The sequence below is a fragment of the Leucopleurus acutus genome (assembly GCF_964270905.1).
Source record: "Leucopleurus acutus genome assembly, chromosome: X".
NCBI classification, from domain to species: Eukaryota; Metazoa; Chordata; class Mammalia; order Artiodactyla; family Delphinidae; genus Leucopleurus; species Leucopleurus acutus.
In genome coordinates, this window is record NC_139148.1 from 117,202,866 (window position 1) to 117,229,701 (window position 26,836).

Sequence of the window (26,836 nt, forward strand, 5' to 3'; positions counted from 1 at the left end):
CCAACTTCCATATTTGCTATGCCACAAGAGTTCACAACTTTCATCCGGGAAGTAAAATTCACCTTCAAGTAGGACCTACTGAATTCTACCTTCAAAATGCCCTTACATAACAGCTCTATAAAGTCAATCAAGCTCCTAAGGAACCAGGACAAAGCCAAAGTTTCCATCACTTCTGAGGGTTGCTGTCACCCACTGTTCCAGCCTGGGTCTGGGAGTACAAGTCAAATTAAGAGAAGAATAACCTTTTCAGTCTTGAGCAGCCTCCAGAATCATGTCGGTTCTGAATCTAGTCTCCGAGTTCAGTCATAAGAGACTCTGTGTGTTGGTCTTCCTATTGTCCCACCTGGATTCCTAGCACATGGCTTCAAAGTCCAAACTGTGTCTTCAAGCCTATCCTACAGAATTCTGGCCCAGATGAATGTATCAGTGAATGTGTCAAGGGTGAGTCGTCAGAGTGTAAGGAAGGGTAGGAGAGATGTGAGCTTATCTGGGTCCCTTGTAAGGACTCTTAAAGGAGATACTGTGCTGCTGTTCTCCATGAATCTGAAACAATTTATATTCATGTATAATTGTCATCAGAGACCTTTGCTTAGAGTACCTGACACCCAGTTCACAGGGTTAGTTTCCTTCCACCTTTCCCTGCTGATACCTGCCTTTTAGCCATATTACTACTTGAGACTTCCTCTACCAGACAAAGGGAGAGTGAAAAAGAGATGAACCTAGGCAGCTTAGCTCTGCAGCAACTTAGATAAAACATTCACTGGGATGGGGAAGGCTAAACCATTGGCTCTGAATAGAATTTTACTTCAAGAAAGCCTTCCCTGACCCTTCGTTCACTCCACACTTTGATACCATGTTCAAAGTCTCACAGCTTCCTTTTAATTACCCTTTTCTAATACAACATGTTTACAACATTTAATTTCATGTCTATTTCTCTCAAGAGTCTATGCTCCATGAGGGAAGGGACCTTCTCTTCCTTGTTCACTACTGTATCCCCATCAACTACTATAGGACCTTGCACATAGTAGGTGCTCAATAAATTATTTGTTGCGTGAATGGACAATAAATCCATATAACAATGAATCAATTTCTGGTATGATGAATGGGGATAATCAAGAGTTCAGTGGGAGATCTTGGATTTCCAAATGAGGTAGTCCTGGGAAAGGATATCATTGCAAAGCAGCTTTTTGGGGGAAATGTTAATGATTTACCTGTGCTGGGTGAGTACATTTACAGCTGAAGGATGATTTGCACAGTAAGCCAGATACATAGATTTAAAATGAGGCATGAGGTTCAGTAGACAGCCACCTACTTTGTGTTGGTTTTCTGGAAACCTGTAAGCAAAACAGGTGAGACACAGAATGTAAAATAGGAAACGGGATAAAGGAAGATGATTCCAATTAAACCTGGCAACACGCAAACCTTATGAATTCTTTTGCCAAAGTTAAAAAGAAACTTCTATATTATAACCATTTTATCTATGAAATGCAAGTTCTTGGCCACTGTTTTAAACTCTAGCCACCAAACATAGCTCCAATATATAGGGTCAGATACTTATTTGGAATTACTAGGGTTTTTTAAGATGCTTATTCAAATTATAATATTCAAATTTAGCCAGGCACACGAAATATACTCTTGACTAATTTGCATGAAGTTCAAGTACAGACAAAACTAACTGAATCCAAAAATGGCACATCACAAAGGAGTATTATGTAGTCTTGGTGGCCTGGTGTTGCTAGGCGAGGTGACATCCAGATGTTTAGAATTACATGGCATCCATTTTAGTTTGCAGAAAAATCAAAAACACACAAGAAAGAAAAAAAATTACTCGGAATTCCACCATTCAGAGATATCTATTATAACAATGTTGGCATATTCCTTGGACTCTCTTCTACATGTTTCCATATAAAATGAAAAGCAAAGATTACAAATCTAAATAGTAATCTGCTCTTCTCACTTAGTCACCATCTTTCCATACCAAGAATATGGATCCCTATCAGCATTTGCAGTGGCTCCTCAGGTCTCTTTACAGGGGGTTCTCACCAGCTTCGTCCCTGGACAACCACCCGTGTCTCATTAAGCTCAAGAAACAGACAATTGCCCCAAATTCCCTATAGACGACGAAAGTCACCAATTCTCCGAGATCCACTACTTGGAAAATGAATCTTGCTCCAGAAACATATTGCCTGATGATCATCACAGTTCATTCTGCACTTCAACGAGCTAGCTAGCCATCAATGATGCGTTGTGGTTCACATAAAGATATTACTTGGGGCTTCCTTGGTGGCGCAGAGGTTAAGAGTCTGCCTGTCGATGCAGAGGACGTGGGTTCACGCCCCGGTCTGGGAAGAGCCCAAATGCCGCGGAGCGGCTGGGCCCGTGAGCCATGGCTGCTGAGCCTGCACGTCCGGAGCCTGTGCTCCGCAACGGGAGAGGCCACAACAGTGAGAGGCCCGCGTACCACAAAAAAAAAAAAAAAAAAAAAAAAAATTACTTAGAAAAGTAATTCGCAATGTACAAAAGAAAAATATCTAATCGATGACAAAGGCATCATCCATGGTCGATTTAGACCTTATTTGTCAATATGATTTTTAAATAAAGTGAAAAATAACGGACCAGATGTAGAGTCCTGATAAGCAACTAGTGGGCTGACTCTGTGAGTACCACCACCTAGTAGATTTTCTCTGTACTGGGGCAATTTATCAAAGTTGGAATAAATGTATAAATGCATAATAACTGCATAAATATCAAGTGCCCCTATCTAAGACAACAGTTAAAAGAAAACAAAACACACCAAAAAACCCAATGTTGCTATAGCTATCCTGATGGCGACGTGCGACACTTACTTTGAACATTCTTCCAAGGCTTGGCAGAGCGTCTGTTGAAACGTGCATACTTCCTCGAAGTTTCCCAATAAAGATGTAAATTCCACAGTACTCAGACTGAAAAATATATATATGTAGTTTCAGTGAGGAGAACTTGAGGATGACTCCAGTTATCTATCTCTAGTCTAGTTAGCTGATAGTTTGCCAGTAACTGGCAAATGGGAGAAGGGAAGCAATCCCTATATTTTAACTTTAGGTTTTAATTGACACCAATTCTGTGATCTCAAGCAACTTTCTAAAGCTTCTTTCCTTGATTTCCCTTTTCCATAACAAGAATAATGATCCTAAAGAAAATGAGTGTTTATAAGGGACATTTAGGTATTTTACAAAGCAAGGAGTAAATGAATAACAAGTGCTTAACATCTAAGCATCTACAGAGAACAGATTGGTGGTCGCCAAAGGGGGGGGAGGGGGGTGGAATGGGGGTCAAAAGGTTCAAGCTCCTAGTTATAAAATAAGTAAGTCATAGGGATGTAATGTACACAGCATGGTGACCATAGTTAATAATACTGTACTGCATAGTGGAAAGAGTTGCTGAGAGAGGAGATCTTAAAAGTTCTCATCACAAGAAAAAAAATTTTGTAACTGTGTGTGATAATGAATGTTAACTAGATTTATTGTGGTGATCATTTCACAATATATACAAATATAGAATCATTACACCGTACACCTGAAATTAATATAATGTTATATGTCAAATACATCTCAAAAAATATCTAAGTATCTAAATGGGTAGAATACATCATAGCTGGGAATAAGTGTAAAAACTTTTGAATACTCTCCTCTAGAGGAGCTGGGAAAGTTAATTGAAAGACATTACATGTGCTATTCATAAATCAACTAAAGGAAATCTTGAGCGGAAATAGGAGGGAAGAAAATAGTACTGATGTGTTTGTTTGCCTTTGGAATGGAATGGAGTCAAACACAAACTGAACCATTTTACTCCAGTGCCTCTGTACTAAGAATTTTCTCATCCTTTCTTCCCCTACCAAATAATAGGTGATAAAAACAAGAGCCAGCACTAATACAGTGCTTAACACTGAGGTAAGCATTTTACAAATAACAACTCGTCTTAACCTTACAACAACTTTATGAGGTAGGTACTATTGCTGTCTCTGTTTTACACATAGGGAAATCCAGGCACAGAGAGGTTAAAGCAAATCAGCCAAAGTCCCAAATCCAGTGAATGGTGAAGCCAGAATTTGAACCCAAACATTCTAGCTCCAGAGTCCATGCTCCTAACCACTTTTTTTTTTTTTGTGGTACGCGGACCTCTCACTGTTGTGGCCTCTCCCGTTGCGGAGCACAGGCTCCGGACGTGCAGGCTCAGCGGCCATGGCTCACGGGCCCAGCCGCTCCGCGGCATGTGGGATCTTCCCGGACCGGGGCACGAACCCGTGTCCCCTGCATCGGCAGGCGGACTCTCAACCACTGCGCCACCAGGGAAGCCCCTAACCACTTGTTGAGAGAAAACTTTTCTGAAGACTTACTTAAAAGGCCAATGTCTGCCACATGTTCTTTCTCCTTAATAATACAAGGGGAGGGTTTCCAGGAGAGTAATTTTTGCTGACAAAGAAAAGGAAGACCCAAAAATACGTTACCAGTAACCCCTAGAGTATAAAAAGCACCCAGTTCCTCTGCTCTGATGCCCTCCTGAACCACAAGCTGGAAAACCCCTCTCATGGGTATCAAAAGTGAAACCCTTTAGCCAGCTCCCCTGGCTGCTGTTCCCCCATAGCAGCAAGAACCTGACTGGGGGCTTATCTGGACCTTTCAGGATCAAACAATAAACAGTCCCCTTTGCTCAAATCACTTTGGGGTCTACAAGGCAGAACCAATGGGAAGTGACTAGAACTGCATTTTGAATTTCCTTGGGAACAGTGCGGTTCTGACTCGGGTCTCTCGTCTCCTCTGCCGTGGCTCTTTTCTTTTCCTTTGACTATTTCTTGATTGCTAATCAGTCACTCCTCCATTTGAAATCTTACCATCTTTGCTGCCAGGGTTACCACTTCAGTTCCCCTCTCCTCCTCTGCCTGTCACCTCTAGAACACGGAACCACATTTTACTCGGTGGTAGGAGATGCAGTGGGTTGTCTGGCCACTGACTGTGTGATGGGCAGGACAGTGAGCCTCTCTGGACTTTGTGTTTTTTTTATTTATTCAATGAGGATAGTCATTTCTTCCAGGGCACTAGACCCAATGATTCACTGAGGTTCCATTCAGCTCTAAGGGCTATGATTCACAGAGCACTTCATGTTTCACATAATAATAACAAAAGCCACTTTGTTGTTGATCATTTAAACTCTGACAAAACACAGGAATACAAAATCCTTTCATACTGAAGTAAGATTCCCATAGTGCCATGAAAATAACCGAGTAGGAAATTTAACAGGACATTATGCCTAAGCAAGCATTATTTAGGAAAAGGGAGAAAATAGTGAAATACATTAAACTTATTTAAGCCTGAAGCCAACAGTTTAGGCAATTGTTTGGCAAAAATAAACTCTTAAACTGAGGTACAAGAAGAGGTTTCTGTCCTCCATTCTATGTATCGACTGCTAAATTTACCATTTGACTTATAGATCATAATCTCCAGTAAAGTTTAATCCATTAAAATAAAAAACACACATAAATGCAGTTAGCTATTATTTGTTACATATGCCAGGCCTACAAGCACTAAAAAATGAACGGTCAATATTTTTCTCTTGTGAAAAGTAAGTTTTCAATTCAGGCCTTCAGATTTCTAAGACCAGGATAAGGTTTGAATATTTTTAACACCTCTTTCTCATTCACTTTTGCCTGGGTGAAATACTGGCTTGAATTGCTCTTAGGAAGATTCACAAAATGCCACGCTTTTTCCATTCTGGGAGCATGGGAAAGAGTTTCTGCCGTGGCAAGCCAAGGTCAGAGCGAGCGCAAGAATTTCCACTGTCTGTGCTTTCTGCATAAAAACACCAGCAAGTCCTTTTTCTGGAAGGTAAAACTAGATGTATCACTTCTAAAACGCACAAGATAAAATTGGTGACAGACAGAAAGGCAGATCGGCTCATTCCCTCCACAGCCAGAAGAGAAAGAAAGCCAAGCTCTCCAAAAGCTACATCTTGCATAATTTCTGTTGTCCTGACCATGTTCTTGGCAACCTGTGATCTGTGGAAATTCTTCTAAAGGGCAAAATCAATTATTCAGTGACATAAGAGTAATGACTCCATCTACTGACATTATCTTGCTTTGCTTAGCGAGAGGTTTAAAATATAAATCTTACTTGTTATTGGACTGCAGGGGTCTTAAGTAAGTAACAAGAAGAGACTGAAGTTCTTTAGCATACTCTTTTTCAGTGTCCAAGATATTCTGTAACACCTATGGAGAAACAAAGGTCAAGGTATTGTAACTGTCAGAAAAGTCCAAGGTAAAATAGAGTTTTAGATCTTTTAACCAAATTATCAGAAAAAAAAGTCCTATTTATTCAGCTACACTGTAAGTAAGGAGCACAAGATTTGTAAACTACTCTAGTTTACTAGAGTAAACTACTAATCTAGTAAACTACTCTAATAATTGCATGACAACTGGTTATACTGCATAACTCATACGAACACATTTTTTCAGAATTACCCATAATTGGAGGGACCTTGCCATTTACACAGTACTACTCAGAATGCTTTCATGTGCTTTAAATCATTTTATCCTCAGCAAAGGTCTCAGCTAACAAAGGATCATCATTCCCATTTTATGGATGAGGAAATTGAGGCCAGCTACCTCAAGACATAGAGATTCAGTGTCAGGATAATTTCATGATAACTGATGTCAAACATCAAAAAAGATTTTTTTATATTATGTTCTTGAGAAAATCTTTAGGTGACAAAATCTGAGGACACTGAATTTTTAAGCAGTTAAAGCTGGCTTTTTAATAAAGGTAAAAAGTGCTAGTATGAACATTTCAAAGAGAAAAAGAAGCTGAAATGTGAGGAATTTAACAAGGAAAATGATGCTTACCAGTATTATTAATGATAGCCAAATGAAAATCCTATCGGCAAAACAACCAATGTACAGGTCCACAACTTCTCTGCCCCCACCAACCCTGGGGTCACACCTCAGTTCCCAGTCTCTTCTGGAGGCAGCTATAACCTTCATTCTAGGCTCCTAGAGATCACCAAGTTAATATTTTGGTGTATTTTCTCTCGTATCTCCTAATCCATTCAACACAAATTTACTGAGTGCCTCCTTGGTGCCGAAGGCCATGCCTGTCCTTAGGGAGTTTCTACTCTGTCTTCAGAGGGAGCCATTAAACACGGGCTCACAAGACAATGTGAAGCATTCTTAGACAGAAGAAGCCCCTTAGCCTACCAATATGCCAGACATATACTCACAAGACAGTGCATGATGATCTGCTATTGACAGGTGGAGTGGACAAAGCAATTGGAGGTCCAGGTAGCTGTGGGTTTTTTAGGAAACAACTGGACTGGAAGGTTGGACTGGATGACCATCCAGGCTCTGCTACCAACGGACAGGTTGCTTCAGTTTTAAGGCTCATATCAGATTGTGACATCTCACCTACCTCAGGGACCATTGTGAAGAGGTAAGTGTGAGACACTGTACAGGTAGGTGTTGGGTGAGCTGGGAAACAGTCCCTCCAATTTAAGGGGTTAAAAAAGGTTTCTCAATGGCAGCACTATTGATATTTCAGAGCAGATAGCTCTTTGTTGTGAGCAGATGCCCTGTGCACTGTAGGATGTTTAACAACATCCCTGGCATCTACCCACCAGATGTCAGTTGCATGCCACCCCCTACCCCATTAGGACAACCAAAAATGTGTCCAGACATTGCCAGATGTCACCTGAAGGGCAATATCACTCCTAGTTGACAAGGACATAGGCCACAGGGTGGCTTTAAAAGCTAGGGCTTAAGTTGTAGCCCCTCCTCCCAGCCACTCATGTCTACTTTCAGTTTCTCTATTCCTCAGAGAGGAGTGCCTACTCTCTAAAGGTGTAAGTGTAAATTTAAGGGCCTGGAGGTACCAGTGCTCTGTGAAATTAATCCAGGAATGGAACAGAAATGTTACCCCTATAGAAAGTCGAAGCACAACAAAGGAAATTAGAAACTATCTTGAGATGAATAAAAAAGAAAACACAACATCAAAACTTATGGGATGAAGTTCAAGCAGTTCTTAGAGACTGTAAATAGCTGTAAATGCCTACATCAAAAAGAAGAAAGAGGACTTCTGGTTTCCAGTCCAGCATTTAAGGCATTTGGAAGTCATCACTCCATCCTAAAAGCAAGTAAACAGTTGAACAACTAGAAAAAAACTTTGCTTACATCTGTCAGGGAATTGAGGTCACAGGCAAAAATGGTACACTTAAAATTGGAGAGACAGACAGGCAGATAGAGAATCATAACTTGCTGGACCAGAAGACCATGAGCAGAAGCCTCCGTGGGAAGTGGTATCAGGGTAGGAAAACCTGAACTGTAATTGATGAATTGCTGGGGGCTCAGTGCAGAAACACCTGAGAGTTAAAAACTCTGGGGGGGGGGGCTTCCCTGGTGGCGCAGTGGTTGAGAATCCGCCTGCCGACGCAGGGGACGCGGGTTCGTGCCCCGGTCCGGGAAGATCCCACATGCCGCGGAGCGGCTGGGTCCGTGAGCCATGGCCGCTGAGCCTGTGCTCCGCAACGGGAGAGGCCACAGCAGTGAGAGGCCCGCATACCACAAAAAAAAAAAAAAAAACTCTAGGGGGTCCAGTCACAGAGGAGCACACCCACACTTCTGTGACGTTTACCTCCAGAAGCTGTACCAGGTCATCACAATGAAGATAGGAGGAAAATCTCCCCTGTGCTTCAGGAGAGGGAAGGGAAAAGTAGCCATTTTGAAATTTCCCAGGGCATTCTGTTCTTCATAACAAGGTCTGCCCTCAAGAAAGTATTTTACCAAACCCTAACCTATTGGGCTTTTATCAGAGCCTAATATACCTAGGGGAAGAGAAATACCCTACTCCAGCTCCCTCTAGCCTTCCTGTCCTATCTAAGGGAGGGGAAAAAAGACTGAGAAACACTGCTGCAGTTCACAATCTAGGGACATAAGCTCACCGAAAGCCTGAGACCTAATCATAGGACTTGAGAACACTTCCCCTGACCCCATACCTTACCACCATATTACTAAAGGCTTATTTACTGCAGTTCCTCTTACCTAGTACATCACATCTGGCTTCCAACAAAAAATTACAAGGCATATGAAAAGGTAAAAAAACACAGTTTGAAGAGACAGAGCAAACATTAGAACCACAATCAGATACGGTAGGAATATTGGAATTAACAGACCAGGATTTCAATATAACAATGATTAATATGCTATGGGCTCGAATGGAAAAAGTAGACAACATGCAAGAACAGATGGGTATTGTAAGCAGGAATAAATACTGAGAAGGAATAAAAATGAAATGCTAGACATCAAAAACACTCTAATAGAAATGAAGAATGCCTTTGATGGGCTTGTTAGTAAACTGGACCACTGAGGATAGAAGCTCTGGGCTTGAGGATGTGCCAATAGAAACTTTCAAAAGTGAAAAGCAAACAGAAAAAAACCCTGAAAAATGGAACAAAATATCTAAGAACTGTGGGACAACATCTAAAGGTGTAACCTATGTGTGATGAGAATACCAGAAGGAGAATAAAGAGATAAAGGTACAGAAGAAATATTTGAAACGACAATGACTAAGAATTTCCCCAAATTAATGTCAGACACCAAGCCACAGATCCAGGAAGCTCAGAGAAAACCCAGCAGGATAAATGCCCCCCCTGCAAAATGTCCCCTAAGCACACCATATTCAAACTCCAGAAAAATCAAAGATAAAGAAAAAAAATCTTGAAAATAAGCCAGAGGATAAAAATACTTTACCTATAGAGAAGTTAAGATAAGAACTATACGTGACTTGTCAGAAAGCATACAAGCAAGAGTAGAGTGGTGTAAAATATTTAAAGTGTTGGGGAAAAAAACCCCCACCAACCTGGAATTCTGTACCTTGTGAAATTTTCCTTCAAAAGTCAAGCAAAAATAGACTTTCTAGGACAAACAAAAATTGAGGGAATTTTCTGGCCAGCAGACCTGCTTTGCAAAAAGTGGGGTTTTTTTTTTTTAAAGTTCAGAGAGGGACTTCCCTGGTGGTCCAGTGGCTAAGACTCCGTGCTCCCAATGCAGGGGGCCCAGGTTCAATCCCTGGTCAGGGAACTAGATCCCACATGCTGCAACTAAGAGTTCGCATGCCACAACGAAGATCCCGCCTGCTGCAACTAAGACCCAGCGCAGCCAAATAAATAAATATTTAAAATTTTTAAAAATTAAAAAAATTAAGTTCGGGTAGGATAGGGAGGGTGGGAGGCAGATGCAAGAGGGAGGGGATATGGGGATATAAGTATACGTATAGCTGATTCACTTTGTTATACAGCAGAAACTAACAGAACAATGTAAAGCAATTACACTCCAATAAGGATGTTACAAAAATAAAATAAAAAATAAAGATCAGAGAGAAAGAAGATGTTATAGGTTAGAAACAGATCTACATGAAGAAAGAAAGCATGAAAGAAGGAATAAGTGAAGATCAAATAAAAACTTATTTTTCTGTAAATCAACTATACCTCAATAAAAAACTTATTTTTCTTCTTAATTGATCAAACAGATAACAGTTTGTTCAAAATAATAATAGAAACAATGTATTAGATTATATATATATATATATATATATATAAAATGCTTATGTGTGCTTATGTATAAGTGAAATGAATGACAGCAATGATACAAGGGATAGGAAGGAGGGATTAGGAACACTTTGTTATTGTAAAGTACTTGCACTTGTACCTGTGAAGCAATACAGTGTTATTTGAAAGTGGACTTGGACTAGTTCTAAATGTATATTGCAAACTCTAGGGCAATCACTAAAAAAGTAAAAAAAAAATTCTAAAACTACACAAGCTACCAAAACTGACTCACAAAGAGGTAGAAAATCTGAATATCTCTATAACAAGTAAAGAGATTGAATTAATGTTCAAAACAACTTCCCATAAGTTAAAGCCCAGGATGAGATTGCTTTATTGATTAATTCTACCAAAAATTTAAAGAATTCACATCAATCCTTCACAAACACTTAAAATCCTGGCAAAGAAGAGTGTACAAAGTTAGAGTGTATACTTCTCAATTTCAAAACTTACTAAAAAGCTTCAGTAACAAGACAGTTTAGTACTGGTATAAAATAGATATATAGACCAATGGAATAGAATTGAGAGTCCAGAAATGAACTCATGGTGAACTTATTTTTGACAAGAGTGCTGTGAACTTCCAATAAGGAAAGAGTAGTCTTTTCAAAAAATGGTTCTGGCTAAATGGGAAAAGAATTTGATAAAGAATAGATACATGTATATGTATAATTGAATCACTTTGCTGTACACTTGAAACTAACACAACATTGTTAATCAACTATACTCCAATACAAAATAAAAAGTTTTTAAAAAAAGGTATATAAAAAGTGGTGCTGGGACGTCCCTGGTAGTGCAGTGGTTGGGAATCCACCTGCCAATGCAGGGGACACGGGTTCGATGCCTGGTCCAGGAAGATCTCACATGCTGCAGAGCAACTAAGCCCATGCGCCACAATTACTGAGCCTGTGCTCTAGAGCTTGTGAGCCACAACTACTGAGCCCACGTGCCACAACTACTGAAGCCCACGCGCCTAGAGCCCGTGCTCCGCAACAAGAGAAGCCACCGCAATGAGAAGCCCAGGCACCGCAAAGAAGAGTAGCCTGCACTCTCCGCAACTAAAGAAGGCCCGTGCACAGCAACAAAGACCCAACGTAGCCAAAAATAAATTAAATAAATAAAAACAACCAAAAAACAAAAACAAAAACCACATGTACCCTTTGATTGTGCAATCCCTCTTTAAAGAAAAAAAAAAGTGGTGCTGGGACCACTGAATAACTACATACAAAGAAAGAATTTGCACTCCTACTTCACGCCATATACAAAAATTAACTCAAAATGGATTCAAGAGTTAAAACTACAAAACTCTTAGAAGAAAACAGAGGAGGAAATCTTCCTGATCTTGAATTCAGCAATGGATTCTTGGATGACACCAAAAGCACAAGCAACAAGAGAAAAAATAGATAAACTGAAATTCATGAAAATTGAAAACTTTTGTGTATCACAGGACATTATCAAGAAAGTAAAAAGACAACCCACAGAATGGGGAAAATATCTACAAATCATATATTTGAAAAGGTTCTACTATTCAGAATATATAAAGGACTCTTACAACTCAACAATAAAAATAATCAGTTAAAAGTTGGCCAAGGATTTAAATAGACATTTCTCCAAAGAAGGTATACAAATGGCCAATAAGCACATAAAAAGATACTCAACATAGTTAACCATTAGGGAAATGCTAATCAAAACCACAATACTACTTCACACTCATTAGGGTGGCTATAATAAAAAGAAAAAAATAGAAAGAACAAGTGTTGGTGAGGGTGTGGAGAAACTGGGACCCTCATACATTGCTGGTGGGAAAGTCAAAAATTGTAACTGCTGTGGAAAAGTTTGGCAGTTCCTCAAAAAGTTAGACATAGAGTTATTATATGACCCAGTAATTCCACTCCTAGAGAAATGAAAACATATGTCTGTGCAAAAATTTGCACATCAATTTTCACAGCAGCATTATAAATAATAACCAAAAAGTGGAAATAATCCAAAGGTCCATAAACAAAACCTGGTATATATCCATAATATGGAAGATTTATTCCGTCATTAAAAGCAATGAAGGGACTTCCCTGGTGGTCCAGTGGTTAAGAATCCGCCTTCCAATGCAGGGGACACAGGCTTGATCCCTGGTCGGGAAACTAAGATCCCACATGCTGCGGGGCAGCTAAGCCTGTGCACTCTAGAGCCTGTGCACCACAACTAAAGAGCCCGCGCACTGCAACTACGAGCCTGCATACCACAACGGAGATCCCGCATGCCGCAACTAAAACCCGACACAGCCAAATAAATTAATTAATTAAAAAAATACTTTCCTTCTTTAAGAAAAAAAATGAAGTACTGATACATTCTACAACATGGATGAACCTTGACAATACTATGCTAAAAAAGAAGTCAAACACAAAAGAACAAATATTGTATGATTCAATTTATATGAAACATCCAGGATAGGGAAGACCCATAGAGACGGAAAGTCGATTAGTGGTTGTCAAAGGCTGGAGGGAGTGACTACAAACGGGTACAGGGTTTCTTACTGGGGTGATGAAAATGCTGGAAAGTAAGATGGTGGTGATCATCACACAACTCTGTTAATTTACTAAAAATCAGTGAATTGTACACTTTAAAGTGGTGATTTTTGTGCTGTGTGAATTATGTGTCATTATAGTTGTTATTTTAAAGTCAAAGCACAAATTTCTCATCTGTTAATAGAAACTTTTCTGTTTTTTCTCTGACTCCAAGTCCTCATCCAGTAGTGTCCTTCCAAACTCAAATGTGTCCATTGTTAGCGGTCTCTGCCCAGCTGGGCTGCTGTTCATTGCAATGTGTTAAATAATCATTTATACTCATGCTCAGCACTAGGATTCTTTTTTTTTTTTTTTTTTTTTTTTTTTTTTGCAGTACGCGGGCCTCTCACTGTTGTGGCCTCTCCCGCTGCGGATCACAGGCTCCGGACGCGCAGGCTCAGCGGCCATGGCTCATGGGCCCAGCCGCTCCGCGGCATGTGGGATCTTCCCGGACCGGGGCACGAACCCGCGTCCCCCGCATCGGCAGGCGGACTCTCAACCACTGCGCCACCAGGGAAGCCCTAGGATTCATTTTTTTAATTCTTAAAAATGGAGAGAGCTGCACTAGAATTCAACAGTACCACATTTTATTAAGAGGTAAAACTCATACGCAGACTACCGTTTTAGCAACATTTGTCTACAGTATTTGTATTGAAGGAAAAAGAGGATGGTGGCCTGGCTTCCCACTTATATTCAGGAGAGAATGAAGTCATCTCATCATCTCCTTTGTTCACATTTTTCTAAAGAGACCATGTCTGGTAATGAGCCATCTCACATCCTCAACCTTGCTTTCAAGCACTGTTGTCTGTAACTGTCACACTTCCCAAAGTATAATGTCCATTGAAAAAAAAGAAAAACAAAACAAAACAGTCATTGCCTGAGGGAATTTTTAAATTAGAAAATTCATGGACATTATTTATATCACAAAATGTTATTTTTAAGACAATTAAACATCACTGCTTTAATTCCATGGTTGCTATAATTCAACATTCCTCCCCCCATTGAAACAGTTTTATTATTTTAACTTCCTTTAAAATGCTATCACAGGTAGTTCCTTTAAGAGAAAGCACTAAGATGTTGCAAGAAAGGTGCCAACTGTCCTGCTCCGGTGGATTTAATTGCTAGGCGAAGCAGCACACTTTCTAAGGGTTCCATCTGTGCTGGAACCACTCATATGGGACAAACGGAGGTAGGAAGGCAGACACTCCCTGCTGCCTTTGAGTAAGTTCTGGAGAGCTGAATGGAAACATACACTAAACTCATACTGTTGCAAGTCTTGAGGGTGGCTAAATGCTGACTTTACAAGCTAAATTGACACAGGTGATTAATGAGTCCTTCATTAAATAATGCAAAATTTGTTTGAATGATGATGTACTAAATAGCATTGCCCTTGCTGTGGTTTGATTAGTAGAAATGCTCATCAGGGTAGATGCCTGGGATTCTCTCCCAAATTCACTTGGATTTTTATTGCTTTCCTCAATCTCAGAAGACCAACTGATGAACTGCGGAGACTGGTTCTTTATTTTTCAGGCCACAGGGCATCTACTGTAAAAGGATAAAAAGGGAAGCAGACAGAGAAGGCTATGTGTTCCCAAACAGAAGGCCTCAGTGGTGAGTCAGAACGCAAACAGTTTGGCAGGCCAACCAACTTCAGAGCAGTACAATCTGATCGAGATGAAATCCACTCAAATACTAAAATGGACTGTGTCCAGACATTGCCTTTGCCTCTCTGACTCCATCTTCACAAGGACAACAGAGTATCCTTTTGCTCAATTAATCTCTGACTAAATTCAGAATAAAACAGATGGTGAGAAGCCATAGAAAAAAGAGGTGGAGGCCTTTTGTACCTCCATCCTGGGCTATTGATTTTCCAGTAAAATATATTTCCTCCATTTCCTGGAAAGGCTTTAGAGTGAGTTCATTTTTATAACTCTGTTTTCCATAAGGGAACAAGTCATATAAGTCTGAAGAAATTATTTTAAGAGGCTAAAATGCATAAACAAAAGCTGGAAACAGAGATACACCCCATGATAAAGGAAGATTATAATGGCCCCAGGAAACCTTAATCTAAGCAAAACCATCATATTATAGGAATTCTGAGATAAGTATGATGCCTGCAAAAACGGGTTCATGTTGGTAAACTCCTAGGAGATGGGTAAAGGTAATACACTACAGTATTTATGTCATATTTGATGTATATGGCAGAAGAGCTCGCCGGTTTACATTCAAGTGCAGTGATCAATTTCACCCCTCCAGGTCCTTGGTTTTCACAAAACAAGCAGCACTCTTGCCCTGTTATGGACAGATTCTGCAAAACAGAGATGGACTCTGAAAACTCTTGTCACCTCCCTGACCTCAGATGGAAGATATGGATGAGTTAGGCAGGAAATGGGTAGGTAAAAAAGAATAGGGGTTATAGAGAAGGAATAACTGGATAGATGTGTAAGGTAGTTTAGGCTGGTGGTTTTAAAAAAGGGAGGGTGCACAGAGGTTTTTTAGGGCAGTGAAATTACTCTGAACAACACTGTAATGGTGGATACGTGGCATTATACATTTATCCAAACACATAGAATGCCCAACACCAAGAGTGAATGGTAATGTAAACTCTGGACTTTGGTGCTAATGATGGGTCAATGTAGGTTCATCAATTGTCACAAATGTCCCACGCTGGTGGGAGATGCTGATCCTGGGGGAGCCTGTGCATGTGTGTGGGTAGGTGGTATACAGGACATCTCCAACCTTTGGATCAATTTTGCTGTGAACCTAGAACTGCTCTAAAAAATAAAGTTTCTTTTAGAAGGGTAGATAAGCACTAGAAACGCAGAGAAAATTCAGGGTGGGAGCAAGTGGGTAAACAGATGAGTGAGAGAAAAAAGGGGGGTAAACAGAAGATGGGTGGCAGAAGCAAGAACTACAGGAGGCTTCCTGGGATTCTGATGTGATTGAACGGGTTTCAGATTTCTTCCCACCTTTCCGACCGCACGGAGGTTCTGGTAAGACATCTGCCACACGTTACAATAAAGGAGAAGAAAGTTAGAAAAAATAAATAATACTGGCCCTTACTGATTATATTTTCCTATTTGGATGTAGGGAAATGTCACCTCTCACTCTGCAGCTAGATGCTCATCCCCAGAGTTCAGTACAGGCAGACCTCGTTTTACTGCGTTTTGCTTTATTGCGCTTCACGGATATTGTGGGTTTTCCACAAATGGAAGGTTTGTGGCAACCCTGCATCAAGCAAGTCTATTGGCGCCGTTTTTCCAACAGCATTTGCTCACTTCATGTCTCTGTGTCACTTTTGGTAATTCTCGCAATACCCCAAACTTCTTCATTATTATTATATTTGTTATGTGACCAGTGATCTTTGATGTGACTATTGCAAAAAGATTACAACTCGCTGAAGGCTCAGATGTTGGCGAGCATTTTTTAGCAATAAAATTTTTTTAAATAAGGTGTGTCCATTGTTTTGTAAGACAATGCCATTGCACACTTAACAGACTACAGTAAAGTGTAAACGTAACTTTTATATATGCACTGGGAAAACAAACAACTCATGTAACTCGCTTTATTGTGATGGTCTGGAACTGAACTGGCAATACCTTTGAGGTGTGCCTATATTAGGATTATTGTGAGTCTGGCCTATTTGTGGCAGCACGAGGGACTGCATTCTTACATTGGGCTGCACCAGTTGCAATAAATAAGAATTTCACCCTCCGAGAGGCATTTTGTTGGGGATAGAAGAGAACGCAGTCCATTCTGTGACCTGCAGGGACGGACTGCAGGCACGCATATTCTTGCCTGGATGAATGTGCTCACAGGGTTCCCCCTGCCTGATTTCCCTTCCAGCTCTTCTCTGCTTATCTAAGTCCTGACATGGCGTCAATCCTCTCTCCCATTCAACCTTTCCCTTTATTGGTTCTCAAATTTTAGTTTAGTGAGTATCAGCTCACCTGGGGGGGATGGAGAGAAGGGGGCTGAGGGGGGTGTTAAAAATGCTGTTTCCTGGGACCTATTGCCAGAGATTCTGATGTAACAAGCCAGATGTGGAGACCAGATATCTGCAGTTTTAACAGTCTCCCTGGGGGCTTTCAAATGCAAAAGATCCCCCAACCACATTTGGAGCAACTCATTTTAGGACAGTTTATAACTTGACATCACTGTCTGCCACGTGGCTTACACCATCATGTCTGTCCTGTCTTCCCAGTGAGACCATGGGTGCCAAGACCTAAGCACTGCATGCAAATTAAGCCTGACAACTAAGCTACATAGATTCCTTTCTTTTCTTTTCTTTTTTTTAGTTTTATTGAGGTCTAATCGACAAATAAAAATTGTATATATTCAAGGTATACAACTTGATATTTTGATATATGTATACATTGTGAAATGATCACTACAATCAAGCTAATGAACACATCCATCACCTCTCATAGTTACCATTTTCTATTGTTGTGCTTATTATTATTATTTATTTTTTAATCCCTCCTGGCATGTAACATCAACTTACAATAGGCAAAGAGAGCCAATGAGAAGATTATTAGAAAAATAATTCAGAGAAAATGATATGCTTTTCCTCAGTAGTAAGAGAAGTTTAACAAATGGCAGTGAATTCTGAGGACAATGAAGGAAGCAAGGTCAGGAGCAGCAAAAGCCTCTAGGCTGCCATGTCCCTAAAGGATGAGCTAAACTCTCATTCAAAACAACGGGCCAGGAGAGGCCAAGCCTCAGTTAGATGCATTAAACATGCCCCTCTGAAGAAGGCAGGAAGGAAGGAAACTACTTTTTGACATGTACTGTTTACATTATCATTCAGTGCTAAATATTGTGTATTTCGTTGATGACTTCCTTTTAATCCAAGGTTTCTTGAGCTTTAAAAAAAAATGCCTCATGGCAGATGCAGGTCTGGGTTGGGTACCCCATGCCACTCGTGATGACACCAGAGAACTTCTAAACATTTCAAAACTGATGTGCCACCAGAAGCATATCGAGGCCTAAATGGGGCTGAAATCAGCAGACAATCCCTTGGAAACCTGAAAAAGGGGAGAGAACGTCTGCAGACTTGCAAATTCCAAGAGGTCTCTATCCTGCCCAAGTTTACAGGATACGACAGTTAATTTTATGTGTCAACTTGTCTGGGTCACGAGGTGCCCAGATTAAATAATATTTCTGGGCACGTCTGTGAGGGTGTTTCCAGATGAGATGAGCCTTTGAATCAGTAGCCTGAGTAAAGCAGATTGCCCTCCCCAATATGTGTAGGCATCATCCAATCTGTTGAGGGCCCATATAGAACAAAAAGGTGGAGGAAGGGAGAATTTGCTCACTCTGCCTGACTTCTTGAGCTGGGACATCAGTCTTCTACCCAAGGACTGGAATTTACACCATTAGCTCTCCTGGTTCTCAGGCCTGTGGACTTGTACCGAACTATACCACCATCTGTCCTGGGTCTTCAGCTTACACATGGCAGATCGTGGGACTTCTCAGCCTCCATAATCACGGGAGCCAATTACTTACAGTAAATCTCTTTATATGGATCCTGTTGGTTCTGTCTCTCTGGAGAACCCTGACTAATACACATGACCAAAATAAAGGAAGCATTTGGACTAGCAAGGACTCACTGAATGCAAGAGCATAAGAACAGGTCTGGTCAGCGACAGTATTGTCAGGGTCTGAGAATAGAAAAATCTCCATGAAGGAGAAATAATGAAGAATACATAATTTCTGTTTAAAATACACACACACACACACACACACACGTCATAGGCAATATATATGTATATATGTGCACACGTGTGCACACACACGCACACGCACACACACACATAGACATCTACGTCAAAGAAAGATTGTCATGAGATTCACCAAGACGTTAATAGTGATCATCTCTGAGTGGTGGGATTACAGGTGATATTTATTTTCTTCTTTATACTTTTCCTGAACTGTCTGATTTTTTAAAAATCATTGTTTACATAATGTTATGTAGTCAGAAAAGAAATACTTTCTGTTTTAAAAAAAATGAAGTAAAAATTAGTCACTACTGCCCTTATAGTACTAGCAACAGAAAATGTCTACAATTACTGACTCTTAGAGAGGATAAGAGTTAATATAAGATCATATGGGAAATAAAATTTGTTACATTTTTACCAAAGAAAAAAAGATCAGATGGGGACGTCTTACATGTGGGTGAACTTGATTTTCCAGGTCTCCAAATACTGTGGGTGAGCTAGAATTATTTTGGTTTGTCTAAGGTATTCAACACAGATTGGGAGGGCAATCAGAACACACAGAACATATTTTGAATTAGTTGCTGCTAAAAAATTGCCTAAATACTCAAAAATGTGAATTAGAAAAAAACACCAACAATCAACCCAAATCCCTTCACATGCATATCTAGTTACAACAACATGTCTAACTGGTCTCAATAATTCAGCAATATTTACACCACAGCTCTACAGTTCCTTCCCAGGCCATCATGGGCTCTCCAAGACCTTCTGTTTTATTAAGTTTGGTTTGAGACAATATCTATCAAAATTTAAATATATATATATATTTTTTGGCTCAACAATTTAACTTCTAGGAATCCACCTCACAGATCTTTTTTTTTTTCACCTCACAGATCTTTATATACTTTGCCAAAGTTACACATATAGGATGTTCACTGCAGAATTGTTTATAATTGCGAGGAACTGGAAATAATGTACATGAACTCCAACAGGAGATGGGTGATAGAAACTACAGTACAGGGGCTTCCCTGGTGGCACAGTGGTTGAGAATCTGCCTGCCAATGCAGGGCACATGGGTTCGAGCCCTGGTCCAGGAAGATCCCACATGCCACGGAGCAACTAAGCCCATGCACCACAACTACTGAGCCTGCACTCTAGAGCCCACAAGGCACAACTACTGAGCCCGCATGCTGCAACTACTGAAGCCCACACACCCTAGAGCCCGTGCTCCACAACAAGAGAAGCCACCACAGTGAGAAGCCCATGCACCGCAACAAAGAGTAGCCCCCGCTCGCCATGACTACAGAAAGCCCGCGGGCAGCAAAAAGACTCAACACAGCCAAAAATAAAATTAATTAAAAAATAAAAGAGAAACTACAGTACGTCCAGAGTTGGTATACAGTATATATGGGGTTTACATAACGCCCATAAGAATCACAGAGGTTAGTCTGCCTTGGATAATCCCAGCATTTTAAATTGGTAGACTCAGCAGAGGCAGAGAGAGACTGAAAGCAGAGCGATGGTGTGCTCCAGGTCCGCAGGGAGAAGCAGCTACGGTAACACTTTCACCTACCATTTGACTGTGCCCTTCTGTTAAAAATTAAATCCTTGGGGGTCGCCTGGAAGCTAAAAGTGGTCAGAACCAGAGGCAGGGGGGAATTATGTGAAGGTGGTCAAAAGGTACAAACTTGCAGTTATAAGATAAATAAGTACTAGGGATGTAATGTCCAACATGATCAATACAATTGACACTGTTGTATGCTCTTCATGACAGTTGTTGAGAGTAAATCCTGAGGAGTTCTCATCACAAGGAAAACATTTTTTTTTATTTTTTAAATTTTGTAACTCTATGAGATGATGGATATTCAATGACTGATTGAGGTCATCATTTCATGATGTATGTAAGTCACATCAGTATGCTGTACACCTTAAACTTACACAGTGCTGCATGTCAATTATATGTCAATAAAACTGGAAGAAAAAAAGGAAATAGAAGGTAAATAAATAATTGAAAATGATATAATGTTAAGTGACAACTCAGGACACAAATTGTGTATATAGTATGATTGCAACTATGTAATGATATATAGCTATCTAGGTGTAGGAAAAAAAGGCATCAAAATATTGCCAGTTTAAAAAGAAAAAGTGATCAGGGATGAAGGGAGAAGGGAGCCTAGCTCTGTTGGGTAACGTTTTAACCTCGGGAATGTAAGAGGAAGAACAGTGACAAAATTATCCCCTATGATTATTGTCCAGGTTACCTATGAAGCTCCTACTTGATTTTTCATGCCAACTACTGTTCATGTCATCATTACAGAGCAAATTCACTGAAGAATGAAATTCCATTTTTTGAAACCAAATGTATAGAGAGATTTAAAAACTGTTTAGGGACTTCCCTGTCAGTCCAGTGATTAGGACTCCACACTTCTACTGCAGGGGGCACGGGTTCGATCCCTGGTCGGGGAACTAAGATCCCACAAGCCGCGTGGTGCGGCCAAAAATAAAAATAAAAACTGTTTATCCGTGGACACATGAAATGAGCACATAGTACAAATGCACATAGAGCATTGGGTGAAAAGTGAAACTGTATTTCAGCTGTGATGGGGAAGATGACGGGATACTAGACAGGGAGACTTAGAGGTCATGATGACTTGACCTTTTCATTGCTGACTGGGCCAAGTCTGGAAAGGAGACATGGAGGAAAGTAGAGAGTAGATTAAGGAAAAGGATACGATTTCTTTTTCAAATGGGAACTTATTTTGAGTATTGCACATGCCCTATTTATAGCTAATATATTTTGACATATCTGTGCTCAAGCCAGAGCCATCTCATTCCTCCCTCTGTGCCAAAGGGCAGTCTTCCCTTTGGGCTCTCCTCAAGAACAAGGTTGATAATATTTCAGAGGCTATCGTAACTGGTTGATTGATTCTAAAATAAAATCACAGTATGCAATCACTTAAAACGTATTGCATTAGAGGAACTTGGGAATTCACCTCCTAACTATCTGGTAAGGCTAGACCTAACTGCTAAATTTCCCCATAATGTCTACATATTAGCTGATTTCTCTTTTGCTGCAGTTTAGTAGACCTTGCTCTGAACCTTTGTGCTACCCTTGAATTTCTCAGTACAGTGGTTGTAAAACTTCTAGACATCTGTAACAAGCCTACAAATAAAAGAGCTCCACTGTCATTAGTGGAGACCCTTGCAATGCAGCTTTCTCCAGTCTTCCACTGGTGTCGCCTCAACACATCAGTGGTTCTCCATGTAGAGAGTCAAGAAAATTTTTGTTCGTCATCTGAACACTCACCACAGTATAATAATTCTTGGTAAGTGGAGTAGTTTCAAATCCTTTGACAGCCTTGGGGGAGAGAGGTCTCTCTGTGAAAAAGACATTTAAATTATGTTAATATTATACAGGTGTAAGATGAACAGTTTATAACATAGGGCAACTAACATACTATAAATATTGTCAAGTGGAAGGCTCAATGGAAATGTACATTCCCAAATAAGTGAAAGTATAATCTTACTAAACTACAGCTGGTCAAGCTAGAGGGTTTTTTTTGGTTTTTGTTTTTTTTGCGGTACGCGGGCCTCTCACTGTTGTGGCCTCTTCCGTTGCAGAGCACAGGCTCCAGACGCGCAGGCTCAGCGGCCATGGCTCACGGGCCCAGCTGCTCTGCGGCATGTAGGATCTTCCCGGACCGGGGCACGAACCCGTGTCCCCTGCATCGGCAGGCGGACTCTCAACCACTGCGCCACCAGGGAAGCCCTAGAGTTTCTTAATGACAGGGTCAAGGTAAGAATTTCAGTTCCAGTTTGGGCTGTTTCTTCACTCCAGTCTGCCTCTCCATTCAACTTACTCAAAACAGATAAGCAAAGCCAATGCTAACCAAATATGTATATTTGTATATTGTATATGTATAACAAATATGTATATTTGTATCTTGAAACTTACTATACAAGAATAATAGCAGCCATCCTTTCTTAGGGCTGTCTATTGTGCCAAAAACAAAATAATCAGAATCTTTAATACACTGAAAACTAGCAGAAAACTCTTCTTTTATGTATCATTTTAATATCATTATGCTGTGCTATAAAAAGATGCCTTTCTTTTACAAAGTTCATCTTACCCATATATACACTAATATGTATAAAATAGATAACTAATAAGAACCTGCTGTATAAAAAATAAATAAAATAAAATTCAAAAAAAAGAAGCCATTTAGGTTATAGGTTCTCACTACACCTAATACCCTCTCTGAATTTTGCAAAGTGGTATTACTCAGGTACCAAGGGCCTAGAGAAGAAAGAAGATTTGGGAGAATATGCAGCATGTCCCTGCCTCTATATAAGACTTCTTGGTTTCACAGCCAAACACTAAGCTGCTTTAACACCCCCTAAGATTTTATTAGATAATTCAAATAATTTTAGTGCCACATCTCTATATGTGGTTTCTGATGAGTTCTATGAGTAAGTAAACACACACTTCTGTCATACAGTATTTAAAGAAATATAGTCTGTATAATAAATACTATATCTAGTACAATAACCCACAATTTTATTAGAACTGAAAATACTAAACAGACCTGACTGGTTTTCAAAATATCCTATACTAGCCCCTCTCAAACACCACAGCACTCTGTGGCATATATTTACACTCTAAATGAAATAAATTTAGGGGCTTCCCTGGTGGCGCACTGGTTAAGAATCCTCCTGCCAATGCAGGGGACATGGGTCTGAGCCCTGGTCCGGGAAAATCCCACATGCCGCAGAGCAACTAAGCCCGTGTGCCACAACTACTGAGCCTGTGCTCTAGAGCTCGTGAGTCACAACTACTAAGCCCACGTGCCACAACTACCGAAGCCCGTGCGCCTAGAGCCCTGCTACACAACAAGAAAAGCCACCGCAAAGAGAAGCCCGCGCACCGCAACGAAAAGTAGGCCCGGCTTCCGGGAAGATGGCGGAAGAGTAAGATGCGAAGATCACCTTCCTCCCCACAGATACACCAGAAATACATCTACACGTGGAACAACTCCTACAGAACACCTACTGAACGCTGGCAGAAGACCTCAGACCTCCCAAAAGGCAAGAAACTCCCCACGTACCTGGGTAGGGCAAAAGAAAAAAGAATAAACAGAGACAAAAGGATAGGGACGGGACCTGCACCAGTGGGAGGGAGCTGTGAAGGAGGGAAAGTTTCCACACAATGGGAAGGCCTTTCGGGGGCGGAGACTGCAGGGGGCGGAGGGGGGAGCTTCTGAGCCGTGGAGGAGAGCGCAGCCACAGGGGTGCGGGGGGCAAAGCGGCGAGATTCCCGCACAGAGGATCGGTGCCGATCAGCACTCAAGAGCCCGAGAGGCTTGTCTGCTCACCTGCCGGGGCGGGCGGGGCTGGGAGCTGAGGCTCGGGCTTCGGTTGGAGCGCAAAGGACTGGGGTTAGCGGCGTGAACACAGCCTGAAGGGGTTAGTGCGCCTCGGCTGGCCGGGAGGGAATCCGGGGAAAAGTCTGGACCTGCCGAAGAGGCAAGAGACTTTTTCTTGCCTCTTTGTTCCCTGGTGCGCGAGGAGAGGGGATTAAGAGCGCTGCTTAAAGGAGCTCGAGAGACGGGCACGAGCCGCGGCTAAAAGCGCGGACCCCAGAGACGGGCATGAGACGCTAAGGCTGCTGCTGCCGCCATCAAGAAGCCTGTGCGCGAGCACAGGTCACTCTCCACACCCCCTTCCGGGGAGCCTGTGCAGCCCGCCACTGCCAGGGTCCAGGGATCCAGGGACAACTGCCCCGGGAGAATGCACGGCGCGCCTCACGCTGGTGCAACGTCACGCCGGCCTCTACCGGCGCAGGCCCGCCCCGCACTCCGTGCCCCTCCCTCCCCCCCGGCCTGAGTGAGCCAGAGCCCCCGAATCAGCGGCTCCTTTAACCCCGTCCTGTCTGAGCGAAGAACAGACGCGCTCCGGCGACCTACACGCAGAGGTGGGGCCAAATCCAAAACTGAGCCCCTGGGAGCTGTGCAAACAGAGAGGAGAAAGGGAAGTCTCTCCCAGCAGCCTCAGGAGCAGCGGATTAAAGCTCCACAATCAACTTGATGTCTGTGGAATACATCAATACAAAACGAATCATCCCAAATTGAGGACGTGGACTTTGAGAGCAAGATTTATGCTGTATAGCTTTGCTTTCACCATTTGTCCTAGGGTTCTATCCGTCCGTTTTTTGGTCTGTTTCTTTGTTTTTCTTTTTTCTTAATAATTATGTTTTTATTTTAATAACTTTATTATATTTTATTTTACTTTATCTTCTTTCCTTCTTTCTTTTTTCCTCCTTCTCTCCTTCCTTCCTTCCTCCCTCCCTCCTTTCTTTCTTTCTTTCGTTCGTTCTTTCCTTCTTCCTTTCTACTTCTACTAATTCTTTCTTTCTACTTTTTCTACCTTTTATTCTGAGCCGTGTGGATGAAAGGCTCTTGGTGCTGCAGCAAGGAGTCAGTGCTGTGCCTCTGCGGTGGGAGAGCCAACTTCAGGACACTGGTCCACAATAGACCTCCCAGCTCTACATAATAACAAATGGCAAAAATCTCCCAGAGATCTCCATCTCAAAACCAGCACCCAGCTTCACTCAACGAACAGCAAGCTACAGTGCTGGACATCCTATGCCAAACAACTAGCAAGACAGGAACACAACCCCACCCATTAGCAGAGAGGCTGCCCAAAATCATAATAAGTCCACAGACACCCCAAAACACACCACCAGACGTGAACCTGCCCACCAGAAAGACAAGATCCAGCCTCATGCACCAGAACACAGGCACTACTCCCCTCCAACAGGAAGCCTACACAACCCACTGAACCAACCTTAGCCACTGGGGACAGACACCAAAAACAACGGGAACTGCAAGCCTGCAGCCTGCAAAAACGAGACCCCAAACACAGTAAGATAAGCAAAATAAGAAGACAGAAAAACACACAGCAGATGAAGGAGCAAGATAAAAACCCACCAGACCTAACAAATGAAGAGGAAATAGGCAGTCTACCTGAAAAAGAATTCAGAATAATGATAGTAAAGATGATCCAAAATCTTGGAAATAGAATGGACAAAATGCAAGAAACATTTAAAAAGGACCTAGAAGAACTAAAGATGAAACAAACAATGATGAACAACACAATAAATGAAATAAAAAATACTCTACATGGGATCAATAGCAGAATAACTGAGGCAGAAGAACGGATAAGTGACCTGGAAGATAAAAGAGTGGAAATAACTACTGCAGAGCAGAATAAAGAGAAAAGAATGAAAAGAACTGAGGACAGTCTCAGAGACCTCTGGGACAACATTAAACGCACCAACATTCGAATTATAGGGGTTCCAGAAGAAGAAGAGAAAAAGAAAGGGACTGAGAAGATATTTGAAGAGATTATAGTTGAAAACTTCCCTAATATGGGAAAGGAAATAATCAAGTCCAGGAATCACAGAGAGTCCCATACAGGATAAATCCAAGGAGAAACATGCCAAGACACATATTAATCCAACTGTCAAAAATTAAATACAAAGAAAACATATTAAAAGCAGCAATGAAAAAACAACAAATAACACACAAGGGAATCCCCATAAGGTTAACAGCTGATCTTTCAGCAGAAACTGCAAGCCAGAAGGGACCTGCAGGACATATTTAAAGTGATGAAGGAGAAAAACCTACAACCAAGATTACTCTACCCAGCAAGGATCTCATTCAGATTTGATGGAGAAATTAAAACCTTTACAGACAAGCAAAAGCTGAGAGAGTTCAGCACCACCAAACCAGCTCTACAACAACTGCTAAATGAACTTCTCTAGGCAAGAAACACAAGAGAAGGAAAAGACCTACAATAACGAACCCAAAACAGTTAAGAAAATGGGAATAGGAACATACATATCGATAATTACCTTAAATGTAAATGGACTGATTGCTCCCA

The 26,836-nt window shown here is 41.2% G+C and overlaps 1 protein-coding gene across 4 annotated transcripts in view; it reads right to left on the reverse strand.

Annotated features, from left to right (window-relative positions):
- ARHGEF6 (Rac/Cdc42 guanine nucleotide exchange factor 6) overlaps positions 1-26,836 on the reverse strand; it is a gene marked incomplete at its 5' end in the record, with an annotated part of 119,064 nt that overhangs the window by 40,645 nt on the left and 51,583 nt on the right. For all 4 annotated transcript variants that reach the window (XM_082865278.1, XM_082865277.1, XM_082865280.1 and 1 more), the window contains 4 exons: positions 1,212-1,334; positions 2,847-2,942; positions 6,147-6,241; positions 22,203-22,273. In XM_082865278.1, the coding sequence (XP_082721404.1) occupies positions 1,212-1,334; positions 2,847-2,942; positions 6,147-6,241; positions 22,203-22,273 (385 nt within the window). The remainder of the gene's footprint in view (positions 1-1,211; positions 1,335-2,846; positions 2,943-6,146; positions 6,242-22,202; positions 22,274-26,836) is intronic.